Source organism: Coregonus lavaretus (assembly GCF_964263955.1).
Source record: "Coregonus lavaretus genome assembly, chromosome: 16".
In the NCBI taxonomy this organism is placed as follows: Eukaryota; Metazoa; Chordata; class Actinopteri; order Salmoniformes; family Salmonidae; genus Coregonus; species Coregonus lavaretus.
In genome coordinates this window covers 10,752,331-10,771,493 of record NC_140003.1, presented here as the reverse complement: position 1 = coordinate 10,771,493, position 19,163 = coordinate 10,752,331, and the positions used below count along the sequence as shown (strand labels likewise).

Below are 19,163 nucleotides of genomic sequence, written 5' to 3'. Positions count from 1 at the left end.
TTAGAATTCATTAACATCCCTAGTATTCTTAGTGCATTGACATACCATTACCAAGCTATTGTATGAAATAACTGAACTTAACATATAGGCAAGCACCTTTATTTGTTTAACAGGTATACAGTCCCTATTGTACAGTTTTCTTGCTAGTTTGTGGTCTTATACATTTACTAACAGTGGTTTAGAAAGGCAATTGCTAATGGAAACAATGGCATATACAATACAAATTAGCAAACATATCAAAATCAGTTTTTACAACTTTTGTAGCAACCAATTCTTTCTATTGGTTTGCCATAGTGCAAACTGTGTTATTTGTAAGACAGAGTTTAAACGTGGTTTTAACATTCAAAATATATTTCTCTGTCTTAAACACATCTCAATGTGTAGACTGCATTCATTGTGCTTCCGGTTCAAGTCCTCCTGTCCAGTAATGTTGATTTACAATAAGAATAATTCAAGTGAGTAGGGCGGTTCAGGCAGTTGAATGGTGGTAAAGCTATGATTAAAAGTTTAATAAGAATGCACTGTTGCTGTGTGTGTATATGGTGTTTATGGCATTGTGCATGAAGGCCAGTTCAGACTGAGTCCTCAGCTATAGTTTTCCAAGCCCTTTCAAAAGTCCTTGAGGATTCCCGGTTTCACTCTCAAACATTGCTTACATGATTAACACACCGATAGTTAAGCGTACGCTGTAAAGGCTTGGGGGGGGGGGGGGGGGGGGGGTACATATGTGTGTCAGACCTGGGTTTAAATATGATTTGTTTTCTTTCCAATACTTAAGCTGCGCTTGATTGAGCTTGCCTGGTTTAATGGAACCAATGGATTATTCCCCAAAGTGCAAACCCCACCCTTCTCCATTAAACGTTGAAGTATTTGAAGAAAAATAACAAATACTATTTGAACCTAGGTCTGGTGTGTGTCCACGTCCATGTCAAGTCCAACATGGCATTGTGTTCCTACATCCTTGTGACTTTAGGCCATTGTGGCGCGAACATGTGATTGGAGGAGAGAAGAAAATGAAAATGAAAAATAAAAAACGAACGAGACATGTCCGTGGTTGAAGCCTGCTCAGCGAATGGACGGGCGTTTCTTTAGCCGCTATTGTGGCTCTATTGCACCGTGTTCTGCAGAAAGCACTGGTAGTGGTGGATGGATCTGTCCCAAAGTCCAGGGTGGAGACCCTGGCTGAGCCCCTCCCCTTCCCCGGCAGAACTCTCGCTCACGAGCAGCCGCAGCGGTCCACCACCATGGAGGGGATCTTGCCGTAGATGATCTGCTCTTTGCGGTTGAAGTAGAGCATGTTGATGGGGGACATCTTGGTGGGGGTGCAGCAGGGCCCTGCGGTGCCCCGGGGGTTAGCCTTGTTCACCAGGTGGGTGTGGGGGTACTTCTGCAGGTGCATGTACTCGCACTCACCAGAGCAGTAGTTGGCCTTGTAGCGCTTGGGGGCAATAATCCAGTCCCAGCCAAAGTCTTCAAAGTCTACTGTGAGGGGGTAGCGGCAGCAGCGGGACTCAGGGGAGTTCTCGTCACAGTCCAGGCCTGAGTCTCTCCTGGAGCGCTTCGGGCCCTCCGAAATCTTCACCTCCATGAAGGGTTGCTGTAAGGGCACAATACAGAATGGTTGAAAACATGAAACATGCATTGAATGACACATTGGGAAACATATTGCCGTTTGATAGTCCAATCTAATATTGCTGATCCTTTAAATCAAGGTTTCAAACTTGGGTGTTGTGATACTTTGTGCCACTGAAATGATTGCGTTTTTAAACACTAATTTAATGGTTGGTTGGTAAAAAGAATTCTAATTGCACCAGAAATGAGTGCCAGCTGTAGTGTGTGTGTGTGTGTGTGTGTGTGTGTGTGTGTGTGTGTGTGTGTGTGTGTGTGTGTGTGTGTGTGTGATAACAGAGGCTGTAGGCAATTACTCTGATTAGCACAGTCACACAGAAGACTTCTGGAATTTCTGGCCACCTGAACAATGTGAATTTTTATGTAATCAGGTTATAGGACATGAGATTATTGGTGGCCAGGGCAAATATTCTGTCACAGGTTAACACCTTAAATTAGGTATGTGTGTTTATATTAAAGGTTCTAAAATATATTTTTACATATGAGCACATGAGAGCAAATCCACAGGGTGCCAAAACCCCTCTGATCAGCAGGTATCTATAAACAACTGGTATTTGAAGCCCTGGTTCTAAATGTGTCTGGCTACAAAAGTTAACACAAAAATGAATTTGCACTCTCTTGCCATGGGTGTTAAATGTGAATATTGCATTATTATGCATTCATAAATGGGTTATGGATTACTTCCCATAGAACCGACGAGGATAAACTACAAAACTATATGGAAATTGCTTCGATGGGAGATAAATCTAAACTCACCAGTCCTTCTCCCACTTCAGCTGAGGTAACCGCCAGATCATTTCCCTTCGAGTCCAACGCATTAATCTCGATCCCCCAATTCGTGTCCGGTTGCCGCAGCCACACCGACAACACTTGTTTCACGTCGATACTTTGCCAAGAGCTGACTCCTGCATTCACGTCGATCTTTAGAGACCGGATTTGTACGTTCCTGCCCCCGTCCGTGACAGGGATCAGGCGGGAGATTTGCAGGAACACCGTGGTGACTTCGTCAGCTGGCTGAAGGTGCACCCATAGCTGTGCCCGAACTATGCGGTTCGCCTGAATCTTCGAACTGAAGGAGAAAAAGCAACACTTGGGTTTCCCATCGACTTGGACGATGGATTCGGCTGGAGGAGAGAAATTAGAACTTTAATTACAATATGGAAATGTAATATCTATTTTGTCAATAAACTACATTTCTAAACCAAAATAAATGACTTGTTTTGTTTTTTCTTCAGTTGTATGTAACACAATTAACTATTGTGTTTTCGTTACTGAAACCCCTTGGTAAACCACTTTCAAAATATATATTTAAAGTTACAATGTCATGACACATTGATAAACTATAAAACACTTAACAATGTGTCATCTCCAGGGTATTCTCCAATATAGCCTATATAGTTTAAGAACCTCCACACTCAACACCAGAGCCAATGGCACCTTGTAAGATGGAACTCGGTTCGTACGTAAAGTTCTATATTTGTTTCAAGTCAACATGAAATGACAGACTAAAGAAAACAATTAATAATTCCTATGAAATGTCAACCTATTTCCAACATTGTGGTGCAAGTCGCCTAATACGGGATCAGACATGCAGGTGCGCTATGTGCCCCATGCGTAAAAAACAGCTGAGCGCTGGTGCCTTTTCAATGTTATTATATAGAGACATAAAGTGTTGCATTGAATAATATCATATAAAACTTACGTTCAGTGGCCATTGTCATGATTGTTTCTGTGATGGCATGTTCATCATCTTCTTCCATAACTCCATCCTTATTGTCATCTCCAAGTACATCATACTGGTCAAGAAGTTTCTGCAAAGGTGGTGCCTTAGGCAAGAGCTGCTTGACAACATCTCGGCTGATATTGGGCGCGTGCTTGAGTCGCAGTTTGCTAAGAATTTGTGACTTGATGGCGTGTAATCTCATGTTTTTGATCTGCTGTCGGACCTCGCATGTTGAGCACTGCTCACCGTCATCCGTGGCCGGGGGTTGGTGGTGCGCCGTTTGATCACCAAGCCCCATTGGACCGAAAGCAACCATAAAACTCAGATAAATTAGAACCTGCATCAGATGCATTATCTAAGGTGCGGAGTTTGTCCCAACGTGAATATGTATTTGCGTGAAGGCGGACAACAGAGTTGCCTGTGTTTTAAATCAGGCTCTACACTCATAGGTGTCATACTTTAATTCGGCAGCCCTTTTTATACTGCAACTTTGGCCTCTCTTTTGTGTCGTCAAAATCGATGATTGGTTGGGCTGGCAACAATGAATTTAACAGACAGACATGAACTGTATTTTTCTGTCAAACCTTAAAAGAGGTATGGCAAGGTTCGGAATAGTTTTGAGACAACTACACTATCAATCAAAGACAAGACAGTTCTGCAAATGGTCAAATAAAAATGACGGATGCGGTTATATTGATGAATTGCATACATTTAAATCCGCAGCCTGTCACCATCGGAACGCCACGGAGAAACTTGGTTTATTCCGCTCATCCCATCAACACGACAGGGATCAAATTAATCGGTGTTATGACTTCCCTTCATTACGATCACTTAGTTATACGACCAGTTTGCCTACTTCTCTAAATCTGTTTCTCTAGAAAATCTAAGATATATTAATTTACAAATATGACAGGAACCACTCTTTAGCCTGTACTGACATAGGCTACACGGAGTAGACCTACTTCTTCCTAAACGTGTTTCCAAAGGCAAACTTACTTTATCAATAGGCTATAGGATAGATGCTATTGCACTGAACATTTATGGCGAAATGGGCTCTACTGTAGGCCTACGATACTGTAGTAAACTATAGGCTACTGGATATTGTTGTCTTGAGGTGTCTGTGCTTACGATTTACGAAAGCTTTTTAGTCCAGACATTTAGTGCCATCGTGCGGCTTCTCAACAACAGTTGCAAAATTACGCACAAGTTATGAGATATTATTTTTCTTCACAGATAAACAGTAACATATGGGTTCTAATTTAGATCAGTGCAACCGACATTTAGAAGATGTGTATGGCTCACAACAAGAGTCAATCAAATCATCAACTAAAACATAAACGAATTTAACGAATTCGTCATATATATTTCAAATGACACCAATTGGTTTTGAACATATCCGATAACTCATAACTCAAAATCTGACACAGTGCGACTGCAGTGGATATAGGGAAAGCGCGCTAATGTTCCTCTTGTGCCATAATGGTCCAGACCTCTCGGCAGACGCATTAGTAGCCTTAAAACTTAGATACACGGAAGCTAAACGGGGTTACACTTCCATCAAAATCAGGAGACAGGATTATAATCTATCGATAGATAGCATTATAGAAACAACTGACTATATTCCTTACTTTAAACATTTCAATAGTCACTGAGAAGTCAAGCATGGATCCACCATGCGCCACAAGAGGGTGATATAGTATAAGTAACAGTAGCCTGTGTGAACGCGCACAATTTATCTCCACAACCCCTTCTGCAGTTTACTAATTGCTGTTGAATATGTATAAAACAAAATATATGATTACGTCCTACAAACTACAGCTGCCGTCAGAACGTTGAGTCAAACAGGCAACACTTTCAACGATGATCTATGGAAAATCTCCACTAGAATGATGGAAAGAAGAAGGTATAGTCCTCCAGGTCCAAATATTCTAGGATTTGAGAGTTTAAATCGATTTTTGCATTTAGTGGGATTACTGCACAATGTGGTATGGTACAACACTGAATGCCCAGTTTGGTAACTTTGTGGAAATGTCGTGCTGAGAGAGAAACCTGCCTTCCAAATTTCATGTTCAAGCCTTAGACGCATATGCGGCGGTTTGAAAAGGAGACGGAGTAGACAGGAGAGGCGGCACGTTTGGTGATTTCGGTTCACAAACCGTATGGATGTATGAGACTTCTTTATTGAAACCAACCGTTGGGGAAAGTGTCGTTCAAGAGAAAACGATGTGTTTTCCTACTGGATGAATTTTATATTCATGAGGGGAAACTCACCCAGTCATACTTTTCCAAGAGCCTTCTTGAAGGTAGGCTACGAATCCCACGCGTCAGTAATATTTTATGGTATGTACCGATTTTTCTGGTAACTGTGTATGAAATGGACTAGAGGCTACCCCTAAACGTATGGTATATTGAACAGAAATGTGCTGATGTAGGAATTCTCAGAAGCCTATTTCCAACGCCGACAACCGTTTTGCCCTTCCTCCGTCCCGGCTAGTATTTCTCCTGGACCTTTTATGTTCACATTTGAATAGTGAAATTCTTCCATATATGCCTTTATTAATTCAAGAAAGGTGGGTTATAGTTAAAAGTGGGGAAGGAGTTTCAAGGGTCGCGTCCCATGATATCTGGGCTAGAGTGACATGCTTGAGATATATGGTAACAGACACGATCTTTTCCCAAGTTGACTCAAAATGTGAAATGATGTGTATATGTATTAAAAATCTGGTCGACATATTATGGATCAGCACTGTAGTTAGATAACGGGTAGCCTCTGTCAAAAAGCATAAGATACAATGCCATCATTTTGCAGCTTCAGTAAAAAGCTCCTCTTATGTGAGAGATGAACAGGATGATATAATAGTGTGCTGCTCTGTCTGAGATAAATAATCACACGCTCCTGTGAATCTGGATCAGGCGGGACTGAGGCAGCACACATACCAGGACAGATGGAGACTACAGCAAATAACATCAGTGCTTTGTGCGTTCAACCTAGAGTCACATGGTCTATTTATACATGTTCTGAAAAAGACTGAGGTAACAAACAACAAGCTCATGGGCAATACATACAACTGATGTTCAAAATAACTACTGTAAGCCCAAATAGCAGATGTCATAGACTCACCTTTTCCCCAAAGGTCACTACAGCTGCCTAGTCTAGGCCTTGTATTCAGTGTGTGCTAGTAGATACAGGTAACTGGCAAAATAATGGAAACAGGAGTAAATTAGGGATACAAAGTGTGTTGAAAGCAAGTGCTGCCACAAAGGTGTGGTTCCTGAGTGAATTAAGCAATTCACATCCCATAATGCTTAGGGTCATGTATACAAATTCTGGACAGGCCATTATTTTGGCTACCGTGGCTATGCCCCCATAGGATGACAATGCCCCCATCCACAGGGCACGAGTGGTCACTGAATGGTTTGATGAGCATCAAATCTATGTAAGCCATATGCCATGGCCGTCTCAGTCACCAGATCTCAACCCAACTGAACAATTACGGGAGGTTCTGGAGCGGCCTAAGAGACAGCGTTTTTCACCACCATCAATAAAATACCAAATAATGGAATTTCTTGTGGAAGAATGGTGTCGCATTCCTCCAATAGAGTTCCAGACACTTGTAGAATCTATGCCATGGTGCATTAAAGCTGTTCTGGCTCGTGGTGGCTTTATGTTGGTGTTTTCCTTTATTTTGGCAGTTACCTATAGCTACTGCTGCTTTGTGGTAACAGGGGTAAAGATGCTAAGTCACTGTGAAAATAGTAGGCCTCTCAATTCTTTCCTCTGCCATTTTTAGGCAGGCTCTGATGGGAAAAAAAATCACTGAAATCCTTTCCCTCTTCTCTCTCCCTACAGCACAGGGGAAGATATAGGACAGGAGCATGGCTGACTTTCTGGACTATTTCAACGCAGCTCAGTTCAGACAAGAATCGGCTTCCTAGCCGTCTCTTCTTGACCAGAGCCCAAGCCCCCCTCCGACACATTCCTCCTTCACCAGCTTCTCTCTCCCCTCCTCTCTGAGATCAATGCTTCATTATTTATATAATGGGATGCGTCAAATCCAAGAAGAGCGATCTGATCCAGTACGCCAACTCGGTGGAGAAGGCGGACGGCAAGCCTGGGAAGCGGCAGGGCGTGAACACGCTGCTGGTCCACTATGAAAGGGGGTCGGCGGACGACTCTGCTCGGGTGGACCCCATCCTGCTGGAGTATGCCCAGCGGCTGTCGGAGGAGATAGTGGCCCGGGCCGTGCAGCAGTGGTCGGAGGTGGACAGCCGCTACAGTGACATCCCCTACATTGAGTGTGATGTGCCTTGAACCTCTGTGGAAAGGATTACTACTGGATGCCCAGCAGACAGACAGACGACAGACATCACTCTGATTCAGGTTGAAACAATACATTACGAAGATCTACCAGCTGAAAATGGCAAGATGTTGATGCCATTCTATGGTCCAAATAAATTTTTCTGTTTAATTCATACTTGGACAGACAAAGACCTTGGTTACTCCTCTCATTTTCATCAATACCATGTGCTTGCCTCCATTGTTAGCTAGATGATGAGAGTTCCGAGCTGGGGTGTGTGTGATATCTTTGTCTTGGGAGCCGATAAAGCAGAAGAGTATCATTGAATCCTGCTTTGAAAATGTACCGTATCTGCCTTTCATTTAATATCTACCATTTCCGCTTGACGCATGCCATCCTAGGGCCAAATAGCAGGTCCGATGTAGGAAGTTATTTATAGGCACCTCAAGTGGGCAGTGTTTTTCACTTGAGATTTTTGCTGGAGTCAGCAGGTACATGCCTCCCTCTCCATCTGTCTGCCCAGACAGAAGCTCCCAGTTCAGGGTTCTTGGATAATGGCATCCTGGGGAGCCTGTGATTGACCAACAAAGGAGAGCTCATTATTCATTCTGCCCACCTACCCATTAAGCATGTCCGATGATGAGCTGCAGCAACCAAGGACCTGACAACGGTCACTTTGACGAAATGATGCTCTACAAACATGGCCGTGGGAAGATGTTTTTTCTCCACTCATACAGGAGTATTCTGTGAATTTGAATGCCAATGACAATAGGACATCCCTGAGGGCTGGCTAAGTCCCCATGCCTTGAGGAAATCAGGACACTAGGATGGATTGACACACTTTTACCGGGACATGGCACAAAACGAGAGCTAGGTTCACAAATACCTTTTGTTTTCGCCAAAATGTCTAGGGCCAAGCACCCTGGTTCTAACATACTGTATTCTACACAATGATGAACTACTGCCATCTGCCACATAGAATTTACAGCACAAATATGCAACTCTCAAAGGCCATGGTATTTTTATTGAGAGCAAATGGCTTTTTAAAATAGTATAATGCTATTTTAACAGGCCATAGACACACATACGCACAACGGAGAGTTGAGTTGTTTGGAAAAGGGGAACAACTGTCCTTAATGAATGATAATACAAGCACAACACGTTTGATGGGCTTTCTTATGGCGTTTATAAGATAGAAGGTCATATCAGTGGGTTTTAGTCAGTCATGGCAGGTCAGTTCCTACCATACCACAACTGATGTTGAAGAAGCTTTAAATGCGGATTAGTCTAGGCTGGGCAACATGTACATTTCCCAGAACATTAATCAGGGTGCTAATGTGTACACCACAAAGAACAAGTAGACATTATTTCACTGGAAAAGGAAGTTTGATGTGTGTATCTCAAGTAAGATTTGGCTGCTAGGCCATTAGGTATGCTCAGTAAAGAAAATGGTAGTGGTGTGCTTTAAATGCTACACCCAAAAATCCATTACAGTTAAAAGCAACAAATATATAACGAAATTACGCTAATCTGGGTTGAAAGATTAATCTCTTGAACCCATTCAATTATGTAAACAAATTGAAAAGCTTAGCGGTGACAATTTCTTCCCATACTGTATTCCTAAATCTAAGAACTGGGAGGTGGAGGGTTTAGAACAGGGGTGTCAAACTCATTCCATGGAGGGCCTAATGTCTGCTGGTTTTAGTTTTTTCATTTCAATTAAGACCTAGACAACCAGGTGAGGAAAGTTCTTTACTAATTAGTGACCTTAATTCATCAATCAAGTACAAGGGAGGAGCGAAAACCTGCAGACACTCAGCCCTCTGTGGAACGAGTTTGACACATGGTTTAGAAACAGATCACTGTTATCACTGCTTCAGCTAATGTTTTAAACAATTTACAGATAAAGCTGCAAAAAACATGAATAAAAAAAAATCCATCAAGCTTGATTTTTACTCAGATGAATTGGTTGATACAAGTTCTGTTTTACTATGCAGGAGACAGCTAGCACTATATGCCATATATCAAGCCACTATCATCATAATAAAACTGTGATAGCCTTCTATGGTAGAGGCGTTATCTCTGCCATTGAAGCTACATCGAACACAGAATTCAAATGCTTTGCATAATATGGTCAATGTAGCAGTTCACAATGCTTACTTACAGCTTGAAAGAAATACAAGGTATACCAACGTATGTACAAACTAGGTATACCTGGATTCCTTCCTTCTAAATATGATGTCAATATCGGGAACAACGGCGAAATTCCACCTGAGTTACAGTAACATCTTGTAACATCAGTCTTCCAGTCAAGCCTATAGTTTGATTATGGGCAAAATGTGTTTTCTGTTGGGAGATCCTAATGCTTCTTTTTCCCCAGCATCTAAAGACTCATCTATATTTATATAATATACATTTAACCTGCAGGTCTGTAAATAAATCAATGGTCCCTATCCCAGTGCCTTGTCCACTACACCAGCGAGACTCCCGATACAGACATTCAGACACCGACTTTTTTTCACATCGCCTTTATTGTCCCCAGCACAAGGTGCACCTGTGTAATGATCATGCTGTTTAATCAGCTTCTTGATATGCCACACCTGTCAGTTGGATAGATTATCTTGACAAAGGACAAAATGCTCACTAACAGGGATGTAAACAAATGTGTGCACAACATTTTAGAGAAATAAGCTTTTTGTGCGTTTGGAACATTTGTGATCTTTTATTTCAGCTCATGAAACATGGGACCAGCACTTTAGATGTTGCGTTTATATTTTTGTTCAGTGTCGTTACATAGGCAGGCACAATGTAATTATGCTTTTATCAATGATGACTTCAAACAATTAAATCAAATGACAATTTTTACGATCAGGTTTTCATACACATCTTTATCAACATATGTCTTATACAACAGATTTTCACAGCTATTAGTTGGGAAATTGTAGCCATTGAATTGGACACTGAAGAGTGCACAATGAATTGAGTAATGCAATGAAAAATGCAACGCTGAGTGATCACTCCAGCTACATGACAAGGCTAAAAGGCATTAAGAAGAATGACACCTGGCTGGTGCCTTTTGAAGGGCAAATCCTAAACCATAAAAGCTTATCTCTGACGCCAAGATAATTACTGAGCCTGTGTTCTCCAGGAGAGAGTGTTTATGCTGGTTCATTGTTTACTTAGCAAACTTCGTGGCGGGTCTTTTAGCTACTCTGACCTCATTTCACTCTGGGAGCCTGTAAGTGCTCTTAACGGTGTGCTGAGGGTTTGAGTGCCGCAAATGGGATTTCATATAATCAATGATTTGAGCTGGGTACAGAGAAACACAAAAGGCCAGATTCAGTCGAAGACACACTGCAAAACAACTATTAAGCACTGCAAAATCCCCCCTTTCATTAAAATCCAAATTAGGTAGAAATTAGGCTGTATATTTTAACATGGTGTTTTCCCAGTCTTCCAGCAATGTGTATTTGATTGAATCCCTGCGAAATGTATTGGACAGACAGACTGACAGAAAGACACTCATAAACAGGACAGTATAACACTCAACAAGGGCCATAATGACCACCTGACGGTACTCTCCCAAGTTATATGACACTTCAAACAGGACAGAACCTCTTCCTTACCCAGCTACTCCACCTACTCACCAATACAAACATTTGTTTCTTGACACCACCAACTGTAACGAGAAATATTGGCCTTCGCAAATAATACTGTACATCAGCACAACGGAGATACTGTACATATTGTCTGACTCACTGTCTATATAACTGGTCTGGTATCCATCCCACTTTAGCCTTTTAGCCTGATGCTAGCTTTTGAGAAGTCATACTTGAAGAGTCCATTCAATTTGTTTAAAAATGCATTGCAAAATGGGTACAGCACTGGGGTGTGGTCTTGCCAAAGTCCTGCTGTTGTGATAGGCCACTGAGGGACTAGCGTACCATGTCTGATGGCTGTGACCGACTACTCTAGAGTAGCTTCCTTTCTTTGTCTCCTCTCCAACTGTATGACTGATGGGTGAAAATGGTGGCTTATTTCAACGATAAAGCTCTCAGTGAGAACATGGATTCTGATGAGTGGCCATGAAGGGAAGGATACAAGGGAAGGAAACACATTTAGGCAACTAGGACGCTTCCTATGAGAAGGAGGTCGTGGAGGACCAAAGTGGTGTCCCTTGACCCCTTGTTCTAATCTATGGAGGTGTCCTTACAGCTTGAGGTCAAGGTCCCCCAGAGTCGAGAAGCAGTCCTCCACACTCTGTTCTGAGACCTCCTTCAGTGTGGATGGACTCCACTTGGGGCTGTGGTCCTTGTCAACCAGCACTAGGCACACAAAACAAAAACAAAAAAACGAGCAATTGCATACTGTCAGAAACATCCTAATAAAACAGAAATCCAAGAGGGACGTGGAGCGGTTTTTGCCAACTACTACTCAATATCGTTGTACAGAAATAAGGGTTGAAGGTGTAAAATATCAAAGGGATTTATTTATGTGTTTTGCAAGAGTCGAACACCTTACCTGCCCTCACACCCTCGTAGAAGTCACTGCCCTTCTGCAAAACAACAAGAATCAAAACTCCTGACACACATACATGATTTAAACGAATAATACCAGGAGAAGGGTACATACAGTGAGGGAAAAAAAGTATTTGATCCCCTGCTGATTTTGTACGTTTGCCCACTGACAAAGAAATGATCAGTCTATAATTTTAATGGTAGGTTTATTTGACCAGTGAGAGACAGAATAACAACAAAAAAATCCAGAAAAAACAAATGTCAAAAATGTTATAAATTGATTTGCATTTTAATGAGGGAAATAAGTATTTGACCCCCTCTCAATCAGAAAGATTTCTGGCTCCCAGGTGTCTTTTATACAGGTAACGAGCTGAGATTAGGAGCACACTCTTAAAGGGAGTGCTCCTAATCTCAGCTTGTTACCTGTATAAAAGACACCTGTCCACAGAAGCAATCAATCAATCAGATTCCAAACTCTCCACCATGGCCAAGACCAAAGAGCTCTCCAAGGATGTCAGGGACAAGATTGTAGACCTACACAAGGCTGGAATGGGCTACAAGACCATCGCCAAGCAGCTTGGTGAGAAGGTGACAACAGTTGGTGCGAATATTCGCAAATGGAAGAAACACAAAATAACTGTCAATCTCCCTCGGCCTGGGGCTCCATGCAAGATCTCAGGAATCAGCCCAGAACTACACGGGAGGATCTTGTCAATGATCTCAAGGCAGCTGAGACCATAATCATCAAGAAAACAATTGGTAACACACTACGCCGTGAAGGACTGAAATCCTGCAGCGCCCGCAAGGTCCCCCTGCTCAAGAAAGCACATATACATGCCCGTCTGAAGTTTGCCAATGAACATCTGAATGATTCAGAGGAGAACTGGGTGAAAGTGTTGTGGACAAATGATACCAAAATGGAGCTCTTTGGCATCAACTCAACTCGCCGTGTTTGGAGGAGGAGGAATGCTGCCTATGACCCCAAGAACACCATCCCCACCATCAAACATGGAGGTGGAAACATTATGCTTTGGGGGTGTTTTTCTGCTAAGGGGACAGGACAACTTCACCGCATCAAAGGGACGATGGACGGGGCCATGTACCGTCAAATCTTGGGTGAGAACCTCCTTCCCTCAGCCAGGGCATTGAAAATGGGTCGTGGATGGGTATTCCAGCATGACAATGACCCAAAACACACGGCCAAGGCAACAAAGGAGTGGCTCAAGAAGAGCACATTAAGGTCCTGGAGTGGCCTAGCCAGTCTCCAGAACTTAATCCCATAGAAAATCTGTGGAGGGAGCTGAAGGTTCGAGTTGCCAAACGTCAGCCTCGAAACCTTAATGACTTGGAGAAGATCTGCAAAGAGGAGTGGGACAAAATCCCTCCTGAGATGTGTGCAAACCTGGTGGCCAACTACAAGAAACGTCTGACCTCTGTGATTGCCAACAAGGGTTTTGCCACCAAGTACTAAGTCATGTTTTGCAGAGGGGTCAAATACTTATTTCCCTCATTAAAATGCAAATCAATTTATAACATTTTTGACATGCGTTTTTCTGGATTTCTTTGTTGTTATTCTGGCTATCACTGTTCAAATAAACCTACCATTAAAATTATAGACTGATCATTTCTTTGTCAGTGGGCAAACGTACAAAACCAGCAGGGGATCAAATACTTTTTTCCCTCACTGTAGCTGTTGAGGGTCGATCCTTTTCAAAACCCAGTAAATGAGTAAATTGCATTACCTTCAGATGGAAAAACGTTTAAATGGTAAGATAAAGTAAATCAACTGTGATGGGGGAAGAGGAGTTAGTATTAAGGGCCTGGGGCCTTTTGGCACGTACCACCATGCAGGCCTGACTGAGTCTGTACTCCATCACCAGAACCTCCTGCAAACTCATGGCGCCTCCCGCCTGAAGCTGCTTGAAGGTTATCTTCAGCGATGTGGGGGACATCTTGGCGAGGGTCTGTGAAATTCACAAATACAAAAAACCTGGTTAGCTGTAGCCCAGGTGGTTATTAGCCAGCAGAACCTAATGTTCAATACACTAGCAATTCTTTGATGTGATATTGTGAATAGCCTATATCATTGTAGTCACCCACAATTACCGCCATCGCATTGATTAGTGTAACTCTTGTACCATAATTGGCAGTCACGAAATAAGGGCAAGTATCCCATTTCATGATTTCCCTCCAAAGCCTGCATAGATACTTTACTCTTTTACTCGTATTAGTCCATCATTGCAGTGCAACATGGAAACCCATCGCAATCCTTGTGCACATCTCTCACAGGGCATCTGGGTTTACACAGCATTAGCTTCCAATCCAAAAAAGGACAGCTTGGCTTTTGGCACTATTAAAGAGGTACTTATCATTCAGGATAAGGTTGCGCCATGGCGAGTGTTTTCCCAACAGGGGACTTTGGACAGTCGTGAGAGAGAGAGTGGGCATTTCTGACCCAATGTCACACTGACGATGGGACTGTTCTGTTAGGTGATCATCCTCATTAAGGGTGTTTTTAGAGCCTTTCATTGAGCCACTCTGGTAAGCTTAACCATATTAAGGGCTTACAGAGTGGCAATTACTACTGTTAGCAGAGCCCTGAAGGCTGGACTAACGGCCTGGGCTATGTTCTCATACTCTCAGATGACTTCAGACTGGCTGGCTAGCTGGGTTTCATTCACATTAAGAAGGAGGAGATGAGAGTATGAAGTAATTTAGAACATAGTCCAAAGACATCTCTACATAGCGACAGATTTAGTTCCTCTATAGCCTCTCTCTCTGCTAGCCAAAGCTCTACAGACCTCTATAGCAGGGGTGTCAAACTCATTCCACGGAGGGCCTAGTGTCTGCTGGTTTTTGTTTTTTTCCTTCCAATTAAGAGCTAGACAACCAGGTGAGGGGAATTCCTTACTAATTATTGACCTTAATTCATCAATCAAGTACAAAGGAGGAGCGAAAACCCGGAGACACTAAGCCCTCCGTGGAATGAGTTTGAAACATGCTCTATAGGCATCGCTACACAGTGACATTTACAGTTTCTCTATAGCCCCTCTCTCTGCTAACCAAAGCTCCCACCTTACCTTCAGGTAGCGTATGTGTGGGAGATGGGGATGGAGGTCGAGGTGAGGCTAACTGCTTCAACTAGCTTGAGGCTGGACCTACCTCAGCTTGTTTCTGGGCGAATGGAGAGCCGTCCGTCTTTAGGTTGTGTACAATCCCCTCTACACTGTTGGACTGGAATAGCCTAAGGGCCGCAGGTATACAGGGATGAGACATGGTCAGTTGAAGTACATATGGCTGAATACACACATGCACACCCAGATAGACACACACACACAAGCACACACAATGCAGCACCTACTCACTCTGTGTTGTGAGGGGCTGCACATGGAATTCACAGCCCTACCCCTCTATCTACAGCTCCCAACTACCCTTTCCCTAACTTCACCATCTGAACTCATCACCTAGTGCAGTGTTTCCCGACTCCAGTCCTCGAGTACCCCCAACAGCACATAAGATGGCGCTGCAGTGGATAGCAGCAGTCTTACTGGCTCCTGACCAATTCTGCTATTTTGTGTGTTCTTTTACGCTGATCTGAACTTTTTTGTACATAATGTCTCCGCCATCATTTCCTATGACCGAAAACAGCTTCTCGACATTGGAACAGCGATCACTAACCTCGATTTGGATGAACATTTCTACTTCAACGACTCAGCAGCTCTGGACGTTCTGCTTATTCCGGACCAGGCCCTAATCCCCGGGACTCGAAAGAGGAAGCGGCGGTGAAAGAGAGGCAGTCGAGGCAGCATCCTGACGAGACTACGTCGTCGAGCAAATAGACTGCCATTGACCTCTGTTCTATTGGCGAACGTGCAGTCAGTGGAGAACGAACAAACTGGATGAGCTTCGTTTGAGACTATCCTATCAACGGGACCTGAAGAAAACTAATATCCTATGTTTCTCAGAGTCGTGGCTGAATGAGGACATGGATTATATACACATCTCGCTGGTTTTTCTATGCATCATCAAACCGGACAGCAGACTCAGGTAAGGTGAAGGGAGGAGGGGTGTGTCTCTTAATAACAGCTGGTGAACAATCTCTAATGTTAAGGAAGTCTCTAGTTTTTGCTCGCCTGTTAGAATACCTCATGATAAGCTGCAGACAACACTCCACTGAACAAAATAAACAAAATAAATGTAAAGTGTTGATCCCATGTTTCATGAGCTGAAATAAAAGATCCCAGAAATGTTCCATATGCACAAAAAGCTAATTTCTCAGATTTTGTGCACATATTTGTTTACATCCTTGTTAGTGAGCATTTCTTCTTTGCCAAGATAATCTATCCACCTGACAGGTGTGGCATATCAAGAAGCTGATTAAACAGCATGATCATTACACAGGTGCACCTTGTGCTGGTGACAATAAAAGGCCACTCTAAAATGTGCACTTTTGTCACACAATGCCACAGATGTCTCAAGTTTTGAGGGAGCGTGCAATTGGCATGTTGACTGGAGGAATGTCCACCAGAGCTGTTGCCAGAGAATTGAATGTTCATTTCTCTACCATAAGCTGCCTCCAATGTAAAAAAAAAAAAAAAAAGAAGAATTTGGCAGTATGTCCAACCGGCCTCACAACTACAGACCACATGTATGGCGTCGTGTGGGCGAGCGGTTTTGCTGATGTTAACGTTGTGAACGGAAGCGAACCTACCAGACGAGCTAAATGCCTTCTATGCTAGCTTCGAGGCAAGCAACACTGAACCATGGATGAGAGCACCAGCTGTTCCAGACTACTGTGTGATCTCGCTCTCCGTAGCTGATGTGAGTAAGACCGTTAAACAGTTTAACATTCGCAAGGCCACAAGGACAGACGGAATACCAGGCGTGTACTCAGAGCAATGCGCTGACAAGTCTCTTTAATGACATTTTCAACCTATCCCCCTGGTCTGTAATACAAACTTATTTCAAGCAGACCACCATAGTCCCCATGCCAAAGAACGCGAAGTTAACCTGCCTAAATGCCTATCGCCCCGTAGAACTCACATCTATAGCCATGAAATGCGTTGAAAGACTGGTCATGGCTTACATCAACACCATCATCCCAGACACACTGGACCCACTAAAATTCGCATACCGCCCCAACAGATCCACAGATGACTTCTATTGCACTCCACACTGCCCTCACCCACCTGCACAAAATGAATACCTATGTAAGAATGATGTTCATTGACTACAGCTCAGCATTTAACACCATAGTCCCCTCCAAGCTCATCACCAAGCTCAAGGCCCTGGGACTGAACACTTCCCTCTGCAACTGGATCCTGGACTTCCTGATGGGCCGCCCCCAGGCAGTGAGGGTAGACATCAACACATCCACCACGCGGACTATCAACACGGGGGCCCTTCGGGGGTGTGTGCGTAGTTCCTTCCTGTACTCCCTGTTCACCCACGACTGTGTGGCCGCGCACGACTCCAACACCATCATCAGTTTGCTGAAGACACGACGGTGGTAGGACTGACGACGATGAGGCAGCCTATAGGGAGGAGGTCAGAGACCTTGCAGTGTGGTGCCAGGACAACAACCTCTCCCTCAACATCAGCAAGACAAAGGAGCTGATCGTGGACTACATGAAATGGAGGGATGAGCACGCCCCCATCCACATCGATGGGGCTGTATTGGAGCGAGTCGAAAGCTTCAAGTTCCTCTGTGTCCGCATCACTAAGGAATTAACATGGTCCACACACACACACACAGTTGTGAAGAGGGAATGACAGCGCCTCTTCCCCCTCAGGAGGCTGAAAAGATTTGGCATGGGCCCTCAGATCCTCAAAACGTTCTACAGCTGCACCATTGAGAGCATCTTGACTGGCTGCATCACCGCTTGGTAAGGCAACTGCAAGGCACCCGACCGCAAGGTGCTACAGAGGGTGGGGTGAGTACGGCCCAGTACATCACTGGGGCTGAGCTCCCTGCCATCCAGGATTTCTTTGCCATGTGGTGCCAGAATAAGCAGTACCAATGCACCAAGTCTGGAACCAACAGGACCCTGGCTTGAACAGCTTCTACCCACATGCCATAAGACTGCTAAACAAGACTGCTAAATAGCTAATCAAATGGCTACCCGGATTACCTGCATTGACCCTTTTCTGCTCTAACTCTTGCACTGACTCTATGCACACACATTGGACTGTACTCAAACACACACACACACACACACACACACTATATACGCCTACACACACACACTTTCACACTCACCACATACGCTGCTGTTACTGTCTATTATCTGTCCTGTTGTCTAGTCACCTTACCCCTACCTACACTATATATACAAAATTATGTGGACACCCCTTCAAATTAGTGGATTTCAGCCACACCCTTTGCTGACAGGTGTATAAAGTCGAGCACACAGCCATGCAATCTCCACAGACAAGCCTAAGATCACCATGCGCAATGCCAAGCGTCGGCTGGAGTGCTGTAAAGCTTGCCGGCATTGGACTCTGGAGCAGTGGAAACGGTTCTCTGTAGTGATGAATCACGCTTCGCCATCTGGCAGTCCGACAGACGAATCTGGGTTTGGCGGGTGCCAGGAGAACGCTACCTGCCTCAATGCATAGTGCCAACTGTACAGTTTGGTGGAGGAGGAATAATGGCCTGGGGCTGTTTTTCATGGTTTGTGCTAGGCCCCTTAGTTCCAGTGAAGGGAAATCTTAACGCTACAGCATACAATGACATTCTAGACAATTCTGTGCTTCCAACTTTGTGGCAACAGTTTAGGGTAGGCCCTTCCTGTTTCAGTATGACAATGCCCCCATGCACAAAGCGAGGTCCATACAGAAATAGTTTGTCGAGATCGGTGAGGAAGAACTTGACTGGCCTGCACAGAGCCCTGACTTCAACCCCATCTAACACCTTTGGGATAAATTGGAACGCTGACTGCGAGCCAGGCCTAAATCGCCTAAAATCAGTGCCCGACCTCACTAATGCTCGTGGCT

General features: G+C 43.8%; 3 protein-coding genes across 4 annotated transcripts in view; 1 reads left to right on the top strand and 2 right to left on the bottom strand.

Moving 5' to 3' along the window:
- Positions 1 to 1,216: 1,216 nt before the first annotated feature.
- On the bottom strand, positions 1,217 to 3,704 carry LOC311143238 (growth/differentiation factor 8-like; the record flags this gene model as incomplete). The annotated part of the gene is made up of 3 exons (XM_084179052.1): positions 1,217 to 1,597; positions 2,386 to 2,753; positions 3,332 to 3,704. 3 exons carry the CDS (start codon positions 3,702 to 3,704, stop codon positions 1,217 to 1,219), a joined length of 1,122 nt encoding a protein of 373 aa, XP_084035178.1.
- Positions 3,705 to 7,298: 3,594 nt separating this feature from the next.
- Positions 7,299 to 7,749, top strand: LOC311143468 (small membrane A-kinase anchor protein-like). Its single transcript, XM_084179284.1, has one exon. The coding sequence runs from the start codon at positions 7,392 to 7,394 to the stop codon at positions 7,662 to 7,664; it is 273 nt and encodes a 90-aa protein (XP_084035410.1). The 5' UTR covers positions 7,299 to 7,391; the 3' UTR covers positions 7,665 to 7,749.
- Positions 7,750 to 10,518: 2,769 nt separating this feature from the next.
- The window catches only part of hibch (3-hydroxyisobutyryl-CoA hydrolase), a 52,596-nt gene continuing 43,951 nt past the window's right edge, over positions 10,519 to 19,163 (bottom strand). For both annotated transcript variants that reach the window (XM_084179282.1, XM_084179283.1), the window contains exons 11-14: positions 15,330 to 15,411; positions 14,009 to 14,131; positions 12,172 to 12,205; positions 10,519 to 11,975 (exon numbers count right to left, since the gene is read on the bottom strand). In XM_084179282.1, the coding sequence (XP_084035408.1) occupies positions 11,860 to 11,975; positions 12,172 to 12,205; positions 14,009 to 14,131; positions 15,330 to 15,411 (355 nt within the window). In that variant the 3' untranslated portion in view covers positions 10,519 to 11,859. The remainder of the gene's footprint in view (positions 11,976 to 12,171; positions 12,206 to 14,008; positions 14,132 to 15,329; positions 15,412 to 19,163) is intronic.

Excerpts from the sequence above, each read along its gene's own strand:
- LOC311143468 (XM_084179284.1), top strand. The coding sequence starts at position 7,392 with ATGGGATGCGTCAAATCCAAGAAGAGCGATCTGATCCAGTACGCCAAC.